The sequence below is a fragment of the Aythya ferina genome (assembly GCF_964211825.1).
Source record: "Aythya ferina genome assembly, chromosome: 6".
Classification (NCBI taxonomy): domain Eukaryota; kingdom Metazoa; phylum Chordata; class Aves; order Anseriformes; family Anatidae; genus Aythya; species Aythya ferina.
The window spans coordinates 15,125,850-15,139,941 of NC_140303.1; the positions used below are offsets into that span (position 1 = coordinate 15,125,850).

Sequence of the window (14,092 nt, forward strand, 5' to 3'; positions counted from 1 at the left end):
AAAAAAAAGATGTTTTGGTGGCTAGCTCTCACCTGGTAGAATGAGACAGTTTCGAAGTAACGGTACAGCAGTTCTTCTTGAGGGTTGGTTCACAGTGCTAGGGTGACCCCAATCTCCACTTACTTCCCAGCTTCTGACTTTGGAAGAAGCTCTCTGGCTTTTTAGGAAAAGATCCTGGCGAGACTTTCTGCCCCTTTTCAGGAATCCCTGTGACGACTGTTGAGTTCAGAAAAGTCCTTTTTGGTTTCCTCCTCACCTTTATTTTTTTAGCATCAGGCTTTTCTTTCTTAAGGTGCTTTCCCACTGTAGTTTTCCCTGTCTGGCGCCTGTGTATGGAAAAAGCAGAAGATTTCTGGGCACAAGGAGAAAGTTTCCTTCTCATTCCCTCTTTTTGCTGTTTTATAGTTCTGGAAGTTTGTTTGCCTGTGCTTACTCTGCTTCCCCTCCTCCCAACAGTGCATCTGACAGACATAGCTCCTGCAGCTTTTTTGGAAAAAAGTGGTTCTATACTAGTGCCTTCTTTTCTCTTCCACATTGCTTTTGGATTCTCCCTCTCTAATCGCTCACTCCTGATGGAGGTCAGAGGAGTTTTGGTAACTCTGCTGTTCAAAGGAGCTAATCTACAGTCTCCTTCTACCACAGACGGGTGAGAGTTCAAAGGTGAAATGGACAGGTGTTTCATAGAGTTCTCAGAGTGACCAGATACAAGACAATCTGTTCTTTCTACAGAAATCACGGGAGATCCATCTGCTTTTTGACTTGATACTGTATCGTTCCCTTTACCTGGGTCTGCCAGAAGAGTTGCCGAGGATGAGCTATAGAGGTCTGACCAATTGCAGGACTTCGATGGTGTGCCTTCTCTCTGTGCATCAGCTAGTTTCCTCATGTTTGCATCAAAGCTGAGACTTCTGAAAAGCTGTCTAACATGGGAGGGCTTTTTGACCTTTTCTCCAACAGAACTCTTGGGAGGCATTTTCAGAACTCTATTTGTCAGTGGGTCATAATACTTCAAAGAACACTGTTTGTATTTATACCTTATAGAGTCCTTGCTATCTGTGGAGTTACGATTTTTCCTCGTTTTAGGAATGTCTACAGGTTTACCTTTACACTGTTTAATCTCTGGACATGAAAGTACATACACCGTTGTCTTGGGTTGCACAGGGCTCATAATCTTGCTATAGGACTCGGGAAGTTTAAGGGCACATAGTCTAGTTTTCATGTTCGGAGTCTTTTCACCTTCTGACCACATGGTGCTTTCTTTCTGATCAGCTTGATCAGACTCCCTTCTAGCCATTTTTCTTTTTGTTACAGGGTAATCCAATAGACTTGTTTGTGTGCCATGGCTAACTTTAACCACCTGGCATCTTGAAGCTAGGCGCCATGTCCTTTTCCTAGGCATTTTAAGAATTTGTTGGTTGCATAGCAGATCTGAAGCTACAGATTGGTTATCAAAATCAGAGCCACCACTTAAAGCATCATTAAATTCTGGCAGTGCTTTAACTGATGTACTTTCTACTCTGTTACCCTCAGCAGCATCATCCTTTTTCTCGTCTTTCTGCTTTTTTTTCTTCATTCTCCTCCCAGTAAAGTTGGCTGTGGATTCGCTGTCAAAGTAGCAGCGAAAACGACCTTCCCTGAAATCACGCACAAGTTCTTCAATTTTGATATCATCTTCATACATTATTTGAGACCAAGTCTTTCCCACAAAAGAAGGAGGCACATGAGGCAGAGCTGGAAGAACTGGTTCTTCAGTATGAGCTACTACATCCCGCTTCACTGTTTCTATTTGCTGCAATGATTCACCTTTTAAAACAGAAGAGAGCTGTGTTCCATAATCTTTATCTTGCAAACTTATTTGGACCTCTTTTAGCAACTCTATGTCTTTTACAGCTGCCTTGGGTAAGTCTGTTCCTGATTGAATAGGTGCATCACAGTCAAAACTCATTTCAGAGCCCTCTAAATGAGTACGATCCAGAAGCGACGAAACAGTTAAACAGAGATTGTTCTCCTCTTTGAAATGAAGTTCTTCATATGTGGTTCCATGGCAGTACTTCAGAATAACATTTTCAATAGTTTCATCCACTGAACTTTCATCACCCATGTTTGTCTTCACATTTTTGCATCCTGCTAGTTGTGGGGAAGTCCCAAGATCTAGGGAGCTGTTAATACCCACAGTATCCCTGAGATGGAAATCAGACACCGAAGTTTCATCCTGAGTTTGTAAACCATCTTGTTTTAAAAGAGATTGACCTGAGGTAATAAGTAAAGAATCCCTGTGCCTATATACAGGATTCTGTTGTGAAACTGAAGGGTATTTGGGGTGAGCCAGCGCCAGAGCAGGATTCAAGCATGGTTTCAATAACACATCCCTATCGCCTATCTCTGTTCCTGTTTCATCACATCCACTATGTGGAATCTTATTTGATGACGACAAATTCTCAGCATTTTTTTCTATTTTAGGATTAACAGAAGAACTAGGTATTAAAGGAGTGACAGACAAATGCTGAGGTATGGGGCTCACAGCTGTAAACTGGTCTTCATGGCTACGATTTGCAGTTTGAGCATCTTTCAGGACATCCCGTTTCTCATTGCTACAAATGCCAGTAGACTGCTGGGATATTCCTACAACACATTCCTTCTCAGTTTTTAATTTCTGAGTAAGTGTTTGTGTTACAGAAGTTTCCTTTGGGCCCTCATGAGAGGGACGTGGAGCAGAAGAGCACATTTCATCACTGGACTCCTGGTCTTTGCTGGAAATCTCCTGTGTGCCTCTATTCTTTTTCTCCGTCTCTTCTGAAGACAGGCAAGCAATCCTAGCAGATGCTGGAGTGATTTGGAGTGGCATGTCATCATAGGTTGGCCTAAAAGAAATAAATAAAAAAATCAACTATATAAACACTGTAAATATGTTTAAGATTTTTTTTTTTAACAATAGCTTTTAAAAAGTAATTACCTAGAGTGCATCACACCTAATGAACAAACACAGGATTCCAGCTCTACTATTTTAACAGAGAAATTCCATTAGAAAGTGAAACAAGAAATGTTCCACAAAGCAAAAGACAACCCGGGCATTGGTTGGTTACCTTCTCCATGCAACTATCCATTAAGAATTGCCAAACTTACGTTATAATAATTTTATAAAATACAATAAAGCAAGAAAACTGAAGAGGTTTCATTTGTTCAAAGCTGTGAGCTTAGAAGGATGTTCTTTCCTTGGTAAAACTACAATTAATTAAATAATGAGCTTTTGTAAAGAAACGGAACTTTATAATAAGGCACAGCATTAAAAATACTATTGACTATGAACGCCTCTTTCCCTGAAAAACATGTTTGCCTGATAGGAACTCTGTACACATTCCCACCAAGGAGTTCCATGCTTATTGCTTCTCACAGACATACCACAGCTCTAACTCACTTCTATAAGAAGCCAAGTTATGATTGTTCAGGCTCACTGTGAAAACAGCGCACCTTTATATATCCTAGGACTGGCCACTCTGTTTTTAGGACTGACTAGAATAAAATGCCTATTTCTTGCAGAATTAACAGAACAGACAGACATGGACCATTTCTTATATACCACAGGAACCCACAAGGTTACAAATATTGGAACAACTGAAAATAAAATAAGAAAAAAGTTTTAAAATGTAGCAAATATAGCTAAAGGGAGAATACGATGCTTCCCCTGAAAGTTTTGACTAGGCCTTTTAAGAGCCAAAAGAGATGTGTGCTTTAATGCATGCCATGCATCTTTTGTGGTGCATTCATCTGCTAAGGACATACTGTGAATAAATTCTATTGCATAGTAATTTCCTTGGTTATAAGCATTCAGTAGTCAACATGTTGAACTCCTTGAAGGATTCAGACATTAATGTGTCTGATTTTACTAAAGTTATTAATTAAGCCTGCTGATACCAAGTAAGCCTATAGAAAGTATTTCCAACTGCCTACTTCATACTGAAAAACAATCACAGAATTTTTCTGAATATAGCTATGTCTCAGTCTTTGATTGTGAAAAATAGAAGAGAGAGAATTCTCACATTAGAATTACTGTTTTATGGTTGAAAATTAAAAAAAAAAAAAAAAAAGAGAGATTTGGCTACTTTAAAAAAAAAATTAAAGTTGACTTGGCCTCTATAGAGATGACAAGACTTAGTGCAATAAAAAACATACTTCATAGGATTATCACCAAAACAGAAACAAAAAGCAAAGCAAAACAAACTGAAAAAAATGCACCAGTAAATCATACTCAAAACCACATACTTCAAGGCTCAGGATAGGACTCATTCATGATCCAACATGAGATTTGTTGGATCTTTCATGGTCTCTCTCCCACTCTACCCCCAAGCCAGAAATAAATACTTTTTTCCAGCCAGTTACTCATTTAATCATTGTTTAATCTCCAATCACATTTTCCTTAGCTTGCTTATAAATAAGTCTCATACAAGAACATGCCAAAATCTGGGGTTTTGATAGATGGCATGATAGATGCAACAGGACAGATGGTGCCGAAATGGATGATTCTCTTCTATTCACAAGGTCTGTTACCCTGTTAAAGATGACCTGATGTGATTTTCCTTGACTAAATCAGCAGTAACCGTTACTCATCAATTCACTGTCTTCTGGATTTTTATGAAGAGCTCATTTTTTCAACTGCCAGGGAAATACCATAATTTAAGCAAAGAAGTCTACAAGTAGGTCCTCTCTGCCCTTACTTAAAATTGACAACCTTTACATTTTTTTTCCCCAGTCCTTCTGAAACATCCCACACAGTCTCTGTGGCCTCTCAAAAATAATTACTAACAGCTCTGAGACTCCTTCACAGAGTGCTGAAATCTCTATTAATTAAGTCATGTGAGGAGAACTACAGAGTCACTAACAGCCATAAACAAAACAACATTCTAATGCAAAATAGTATTGAAATTGAAGTTATTAGAAGACCAAGACCTATGGTATTTCACAGTGCAGGGACTGAAGCAACATTCATCAAACATAAAAAGCCTTCCAAGGAAACAACAGCATTCACATGAACATCTTATTGATCAAAGTTCCCTCCTATCAATTCAACTCATTAAAAAAAAAAAACAAAAAAAAAAAACAACACACACTGGCTATATAAAAAAGTGATGAAGCACTGTATGCCATTTATAACAAGGTAATTTGAAGAGTATTTTACTTTGGCAATTGGTATATTATTCTTCACTCAGTTGAGTGATGTACATATCAAATATTGGCTGTCAATATATGCATTAACACACCCAAAGAAAAGAAGTTTGTTATTACAGACTCACTACCTATGGCTCCATGGATAAAGTTCATTTAAGATTTTTCTTAAGTGCAAACACTAGATGCATTAGGCAGTAATAAAGGAGTGAGTAAAGAAGAAAAGATGGACTATTTAGATATGCAAGAGTCTTTCATTAAGGTCCTTTGGAGTCTATTAAAAAAATAAAAAATTATTGGTGGAGGAAAAAAAGCAATCAAAAAACAAATTGATTGCTAGTATCAAATAGATTAAGCAATCTTCACCATGACAAAAAGATCAGAAGCAGAATACCCTCTGGTTCAGGCTAAGTTTTATGACTCACTTGCCCTTTCAAAATTTTTGTAAAGTATTAAAATCTGCAGATGACAAAAAAAATGCTGTAAGGATCCTGTGAACAAATAAAGTAATGCAATGGAGAGGTTGAGTTCAATTTTGATAAAAAACAAAGGATACAACTTACAACACACTTTGCATGAGCCTAACAAGCCACAACAATTTACGAACAGCAGTACACAACTCCTCCCTGCTCAAGACGCAGTAAAAGGAATGAATACAGGTTATGACACAATCTGTAATATTCCTTCTGTAACTCCAAAAACGTGATTATACACCACTGGCTGAGGAAGTGTGATATAGAATACAGTGGAATTCTTTTTTAAAAAGAAAAAGGCGGGGGGGGGGGGTGATAAATTCATAAGAGTACAGATAAGAGTTATTAGGACTGACTAAGCACAAGAAGAAACCTTTTAGAAATTAAAAAAGGATTATCATCATTTGAATGCAAGGTAATGAAATGCATCAGATGATCAAATTATGCCTGTCAGCTGAACTGCTGTGCCCTACTGGTGCACACACCTAAGCACTGAGGTAAAGAATCTTTGTCAACTTCAAAATCTTATAGATCAGAATTAAATCTATTTGTACTGGTTTTGTCTTTTCCTTTAATCTTTTAACTTTCTCAGAGTTCTTCCATCTTTGTCTGAAACACTCAGCGTCTGGATGCTGCTAGAAAACTATATAGCACTAAATGGATTTTGATGTGGATAAGCTAGCAAATTCCCAGGCTCCTTGCTCACTTACCAGAACATGTGATTTTCAGAAATTATTTACAAACAAATGTTTCTGGGGGGTGAAATAAAACCTCAGTTCTGAAGTTAGGTACTTTTGGCAGTTTTATGACAAAATACACCAAAAATCAAAGAGATTTACTCTCTTAAATGCTCAATATTTCAATATTAGTTCTTTATCGAAAAAACAATCATATCAAGAGTTTGGAGGAAGGGATAGTTTTTCCTCCCCCCCTCATCCTCTTTTTTTTCCTTTTTTTTTTTTTGGACCATGAGGAAAGGCAGAACACCAATATCCTCTGAAATTCAGCAAAAGGCAAAGCTCAGATTAATTTTTTTCCTTCTGCCACATCACTACTAGTGATACTGGTTGGTTCTGCAAAATAAATCAAGGCTCACAAATATTTGTATAATCCTTTTAAATTACAGTCTTAAGATCCCTTGTGTGAATTCAGCTTCTGCATGGTTTGTATAAGCATTTACTTTGTGAAACTATGCATCAATGCAAGAGATTTTATGTAAGAAAAGAGAATCCTATCCTTACCCCAGATGCTACTTAAATCACTTTCTGACTCAGTCTTTTTCAGAGCAGAATCACAACAAAAGTCTATTCACGCTCTCTTCCATCTTTGGTTTTCTTCCTCCAAACTCTGTATAGATTTGGAATTATTCCTCCCCCACTTGCCATCCTATTTTATCCAGGCCTTGTACATTATTTTGCTTATTCTATTCATTCTACCAGCAACTTAGAGGAAAACGGATAGCTTGTTTTTTTTACTAATTAGCAGATTTTATTCACCAAATGAAATAACCTTGTATTAGCAACACCTCAAGAGATATCTACCTTTTTAATTTGGGTGTTGCCTTAAAGTATATCCTGCATTTTCCAATAATGAGAGATACAGAAAAAGTAGCAAAAAAAAAGAAGTTATTTATCAAAATACAATATACTGGGTTCAGATTGGGATTTTTGACTGCCTTTCAGAACATAACAAGGAATGAGACTTAACAGATCTTTCAGCTGGCCTTTCTACAGGCCCTCTTATCACTCTTAAATGTGCACATGATAAAGAGAACACTTCAAATCTGAGCAATGATGAACTGGCCAATTAACTTAATTCATGCACGTAGTAACTCTAAGAACAAAAAACTCCAATAATAATGGATAAATAACCATAAGTATTCACCTGACAAGCACCACATTCAGCAAGCCAAAATTATGAACTCGATACATACCATAAAATATACTGTGAAATATATAAATTAAGCCCACAGTGTATATATTCTAGCTGACCAGTATACTCCTTCTTTTCATCAGGTCTTCATATTTAATTGGTATCAATGGTGTTATATCAAATCCTTAAGCAGTGTAATGAAGTTTGGAAGTGCAGAGAGAACACAATTGGAATACACTGGACAACAATTACATAAATACACTCTTGTTCATATTGAAAGCAATTTGGAAATTTCACCTCAAATGGGCAAAACTTACTGTTCAGAAATGGAACAGAAATAAGAATTCACAATACATGCATTCTACTAGGATACATTTAAAAACAAATGAACTGTATTATACCTGCTGTCATGGTATCGGTGGGGATGATGCTGCAAAACATCTTGCAGGAAACGCTCCATCAAGCTACTGGTACCCATACGATTCCTGCAGTAAGTGGTAAAATGTCTGTGCTGGGAGCTGAAAATATGCTGATGGAAAGACAAAACATATTGCTAGTTTAATATCATTGTTGACACACTGACCTATTCAGAAAAGTTACTTCCTATGTTCAGAAAAGTTACTTCCCAGGTTAAACGTTTCTCCTTACAATGAAAATGTTTAAGTAGAAAGGAAAATCTTCAGTCTTTTCTACTAAAATTCTCATTGCATTAAGGCCATAAGAATGCTTAGGGAGTCACAAATAATATACTAAAATGTGCTTAAACCCCTTCTGAAATGGAATCTAAATTAGCAGATCTGAGAGATGCTCACAAATCTCTTGTGATTGGTACAGATACTCTAAACATATCTATAAACAATGACTAAAAATATTTTTGGACTTCATATGAGCAAACATCCCATAATTCACTCAAACTGTGGAGACTTTTCATAGCATAGAAGATTAAATAGGCTCCTACTCTCTAGTTAGAAAAGTCTAAAACATAAGAGACCAACAGAGTTAAACACAGAGAAGTAGTTGATCAAACGTCTTCAGCTTTTATATCCAATATATTAGCCCTAATACTTGACACAGTCTATACAAATCTTAAAATTAAAGCCACTGAAATAAACCTAATAAGTGTAATGCACAGCAGGGTGACACTTCAGAAAAACAAACTGCAGCAAGCATGCCATTCCACCAGCTTCTTTTTAACAGGTAAAAGTGATTCCTCTTCTCTGTGCACACTCAGTACAATTTACAAATTGCTAATTTTCCATTGTTCAGTGTTGGTTGTTCAGTGTAGAGAATGACATTTTGTAAGCTGATAAAGCCTATTTGTACTTCTTGCTATCTGCTGCTGTGTTATGCTGTAGGCTTCTTACCTGTTCCAGATTACTGTAGTGTACATGGCAGCAGTTGCAGTATCCTTGCCTATTCTGCATGGTGGATACTCCAGGCCGAGGATGTTCTTGCCCTCTTGTATGCAAACTGAAAGAACCAGGTAATATTACCAAGACATTTCAGTACAAAAAACAACATTCGTTTGTTAATTCAAGTTCTTAACACAGAAATCCTGAATCCTATCTATCCTATCTATCTTACTACAGAGCTGCAACAAACTTGCAAGATAAACATTTCTGTTTCAGAATTATAATACCAAATAAGAATACGCATTTTAGGCTATTCCCAAGCAAATCTAACTAAAGAAAACTTTTTCTTAAATGCAGAACAAAGGATAACAGGTTGAGGGCACAGCTAACACAAATTCTAATTTGAGTTGACTGTAGTCTGAAGAGAATCATCTCTCCAGAAAAAGTCACAGTGCCCCTTACCCTAGTTTTAAGAAGTGTGGATACAAGACAAAAGACCTCCATGATATATTTGATCTCTATCACATCACTGTCATCCATTACACAAGATGACAGTTAAGATTGAAAAATGGGTAATTCCTGTTTTACTTTGTGCTAGCAGTAAACTGGATGCCAGTTAGATTATCACCTAACTCACCTGCTGTTGCTGTCCTGTTGTAGCGAACCTTCAACACCCTGTCTTTCCATTCCTGTAGTAAAAAACACAGGAAAACAAAGAGGAGGAAGTCAGTTAACTCCTTTAATTTTTACTTGTCAAAACTATCATTTTAAAGGAAGTTAAGAAGTTTAGAAATTCAAAAAAAAACATTTAGAGAGACCCTTTCATCCTCATGGATGCTCTGTGAGGTACATAAAATAAACTTTATGCCTTCATGGCTGAGGTGAGTGGGTATATTTTTGATATGTCTGGGATCAAGATTAGGCAACGTGTACTGATAGACTCATATATCCACAAGCACTGAAACAAAATGTAGTGTCTTAAACAGCTTATTAAAAGACACAAAAATTATGTCTGCATGGAAACCTGTGGATAATTTAGAAGTCACTTTTTCCATCTAAGCTCCATATTGAAATTTTGAAAACTGATTTACACAACTGAATTTCAGGTAAACTAATTAACATAATACTATTATTATGTTAATAAATAACTGCAACAAAAAATATGTACTTTAATCTCCTCACCTTGTGCTGAAGAAGCAGAAGCTTCATCAGATCGTTTGATTCTGTCAAACATCTGTAAATCAAAAATGAAACTGAGAACAAAAAACAAAAAACCCACACCCATCCTCAAGCTCATCCTTTAGTCCAAGCTCCAAGCTATTCAGATGCACTATATTGTTTCAACTATAGACCTTGACTTAGTTTAATCTACTGTAAAAAACAATTTCTGCTTTACTAGGTTACCCAAACCTATTTAAGTATTCATGCTAGCTTTGACAGGAGAATGGGACAATTTATGATCTATTTAATTAAATCAAATACTATATTTATGAATACAGCTTAGACTGTGTTAGGTTATTAAGCAGTAATATTATTAAATTCATTTAATTGCTTAATTTCTTGTCTTTACATTAAAGATGGAAGAGGTATGCTAATAAAAACCATACAAGATCTAGACCAAACAAAATAATCATCAAGGCTGGAAAAGTAATCCTCACTGTTCAGAATACCTGCAAACCAACAATGAGCCCCACAATTTTTAATTAAAACCTGACTGTAGCAACATACTTTAGGGTTCCCAAACACAAAAAGCTTCCAAGATTCACACAGCCCTTTTATGTTACAGAATAAATAAAAAAAATAAAAAAAAGTCAGCCTTCTTGTACAAACCTTAGTGTCATCAACCTTCTTCCTCCACCAAAGATGATTCTGGGCTAGCACCCAGTAAATGCCAAACGGGAGGCCATTTGCAGTGCAGGACACTTATCTCTTCTCATCCCATCTGTCAACAATAAAGTTAAAGAGACTTTTAAAATAGAGCTAGTAATGTATGTTTTCCATGCCCTTGGGCATGTAAATTTTTCTGTACCACTTTGCAAACAGCAAAATTAATGAATATCTTTCTGAAGTCTGCAGTATATCTTTCTTTTTTTATTATGGAAGTAGTTCTGACAGCATTTCCTCCCTAAACGATAACTGTTCCTTCTGGAATAACTTTGTTCCTTCTTTTCTCCTCATAGACCCTACATATTAAATTTTGTTGATGCTATTGTTCATGAAATTAAGTATGTTTCCACAATAACAGAAAATAAATTCATCAATATTAACCAAATTGAAACGAACATATTTTGAGCATCATTTATGAACCTACTCAGAAAAAAGTTTTCTTTCATTTAGGTTATGTAAATCCACTAGATATTGCAGCAAAACACTAACTTGAACTCTTACAGTATCCTGGACATTCAAAGCATTTTATGAATTAATTATTGCATACTCAGTGAAGTATCATAATTTCCATGTTACAGACTGGGAAAGGCTACAGTAATTTCCACAATCCCTGTTACTAGCATCACAGTGAAAGTACCACATCCTGTCTTAAAACTCAGGACTTAGTAATTCCTAGACCTGCTCTTGGCTTACCATTTATGTGATTGTGAAATGACAAACCTAGAGCTTCAAATCAGTGACTTTTACTTTTTACAACTATGTTTTTGTTGTTGTTAATTGTTTGGCTCTTTCCTCACTACACACTGTACATTATACATGTAAAATAGGAGGGCTGCTAGAGCAGTTATGGTTAAAAAGGAATACCTTAAAATGTCAATTCCAAGACACCCCCCCATACTATTCCTGTAGTATATTGTACTAATTAATGTAATTAAAAAAATAATAATAATTGTTCTTAGAAACCTTGCTCTGACTACATTATTGCCACCACCAAGTTTGCATATAAGGAACATTTACACCACCAACATTAGGATCCTTAATTAAGAGCAACAAGAAGCCTGTGTTCTTGCATGTGGTCAGGAAATTGTCTCTTCCACATCAGAGTTCAGAGCAGGAGTCAAATACGACTATATGTACAACTGTTATTGTGCTTTTGATCTTTGACATCAATTTGCATTTGTTTTTCTGGTTTTGTTTGTTTTTAATAAAAGGTGATTACTCCAGCACAGGGTGGACATACATTAACTATACACAAGAAGATAGAGCACTTTAGCTTTGCCATTTTGTATCTGAAAGTAATAAATTGACAACAACATCAGGGCTTTCAGTAAAGTTGATGCATATCACTGTCAGACAGCAAGAACATGTAGTGCCCACAGCTCCAAGAACAATATGAAAATCACGAGACAGGAAAACACTTGGAAGCAAGCAATATCCAAGAATTCAGGAGAATATAAAAAATCCCCTGTGGCCCTGAAAACCTGACCCATGAAAAACTACTTACTGATAATCAATCTGATCCTGCAAGTGGGCAAAACAAGCTCATCTGTCAAGCAAGAAAGGCTTTCTTGACATATCAACAGGTCTAAGTCACCCTGTTCAGTGCCCTATGCACAGCTGGGACCCAGAAAGATGTGAAGAAAAAGCCCACAACACTATCTTTCGTGAATAATGCACTATGGAAAATAACTTGTTCTTTCTGTTTGTAAATAAGTCAATTGACTGCAAATCTAAGGTTTTACTATACACATATTCTTAAGATATAGCTGCAACTATGTAATGTAGCAAGAGTGCAATGGCCACAGAGGAGGCTATCCCACTCACTCCAACTGATGAGAAACAGGGAAGTGCTCGCTCGTTTCAGTCAGCAGAGGGCACCGCAAACATTTATCCACTGCCCCAAAACTGGATTACAACACCTCAACATAAAAACACTTGATTTCATCTCAGAAGATGCCAGAAAGCAGCAACTACAGTATGTTGGAGAATAACTACTACAGTGGTTCATTACTTTCTTATTTCAAGGAATAATTTACGTGGTGGTGGTGCTCTACTGAGAGATTATTCATCTGCAAGCAACAACCCCTAAGTCGAGTCATGCAAACTCACATTTAAAGTGCAGTAACTCCAGACTGTGCAGGACTACTAAAATAGCTGAGTTATTCCAGTCTGCATCTCCTTGGCAACTTTCTGCAGTTCAAGGAGATTGGATGGACCAGATTTTATCACTGTGGAGGGGGTCATGCTAGGGGAAACTTGTAAAAGCCTGTGTTACCACTAAGTAAAGGAGAGGTGAACATCTGAGGAAAGTCTGTCAGAGATATTTCTCTGCAAAGCTGACAGGAGACAAAAAAACAATTCTCCTTATCTCTGTGTTTTGTGAGAACCCTGATGAGCAGAACAAGCTGAAAATCTGAAGGGACACAGATCCTACCTGGCATCAGAGGAAAAGCTCAAATCATGGCCTAGTAACGTACAGGAAGCATCCTATGTAGATGCCTTAGTTATACAAATAAAATCTGGCAAGCCTGACTGCAATCCTTACTTTATCAAAGCAGACCCTACATCTATAAACGCACAAAGGATTTTTCACATTTGCAGGCTTTGCTAAGAGTACTCCAACTGTAAATATCTTAAACTGATGGATTAAAAAATAATTTGTATAATCTTTCATTTAAACGCTTTAACACTGGTAAAAAATGTAAACTGTGAATGTAAGAACAACTGGCTCCACACAGCAGCATTTGATTTCATAGATCCTTCTAGCCATAAGTTTAATTTATGCCCCTTGTATCTGAACACCAACAAAAGGCACGAAACGTACACAAAGAGGAGCCAGCAGCGCATCTGGACAGCGCATCGGAGGCCTCAGAGCAAGCCTCGTGCCGACAACAAGTTACGAAGGAGCAGCGGGGCCGGCCCGAGCCGCTCCTCCCCAGCGCCTCCGCTACCCGACCTCGCTGAGGCAGCGCGGGGGAAGCGCCCCGGGAGCGCCCGCTCCCCGCGGGGCCGCCTCAGGCTCCACGCCCCGTCCCCCCCCGGGGCCGGCGGGCAGCGCCGGGGCCGGCAGCGAGCCGAGGCGGGCCGGGCCCCGCCGCCTTCGCAGCGCTCCGCCCGCCCCGCGCGGGGAGCTGAGGGGGCTCCGCAACCGCCGCCCGTTAACGCCCGTTAACGCCCGCCCGGGCTGGCCCCAACGGCCCCTCCCCTGCCCGCCCGCCGCCCGGCTCGCTCCCCGGCACCGCCTCACCTCCGTCCCTTCCCCGCAAGCTCTTCCGTGCCGCGCCGGGGTCAGGGGCCGCCATCCCCCGCTTCCTGCTCCGGGGCGGCGGGCGGTGCCTTCCCCTCAGC

The 14,092-nt window shown here is 38.3% G+C and overlaps 1 protein-coding gene across 17 annotated transcripts in view; it reads right to left on the minus strand.

Moving 5' to 3' along the window:
- ZDBF2 (zinc finger DBF-type containing 2) overlaps nt 1-14,071 on the minus strand; it is a 37,330-nt gene extending 23,259 nt beyond the window's left edge. For 5 of the 17 annotated variants that reach the window (XR_014694492.1, XR_014694494.1, XR_014694495.1 and 2 more), the window contains exons 1-7: nt 13,992-14,071; nt 10,688-10,799; nt 10,040-10,091; nt 9,495-9,546; nt 8,870-8,975; nt 7,907-8,034; nt 257-2,861 (exon numbers count right to left, since the gene is read on the minus strand). Coding sequence is in view for 8 of the 17 variants with exons in the window: in XM_084524129.1 (XP_084380255.1) it covers nt 257-2,861; nt 7,907-8,034; nt 8,870-8,975; nt 9,495-9,546; nt 10,040-10,091 (2,943 nt within the window). In the remaining 9 variants the exon portion in view is untranslated. Of the gene's footprint in view, nt 1-32; nt 2,862-7,906; nt 8,035-8,869; nt 8,976-9,494; nt 9,547-10,039; nt 10,092-10,687; nt 10,800-13,568; nt 13,800-13,991 lie in introns of those variants that run through there. The other 12 variants (XM_084524133.1, XM_084524132.1, XM_084524128.1 and 9 more) reach the window with 4 other exon arrangements.
- Nucleotides 14,072-14,092: the final 21 nt, after the last annotated feature.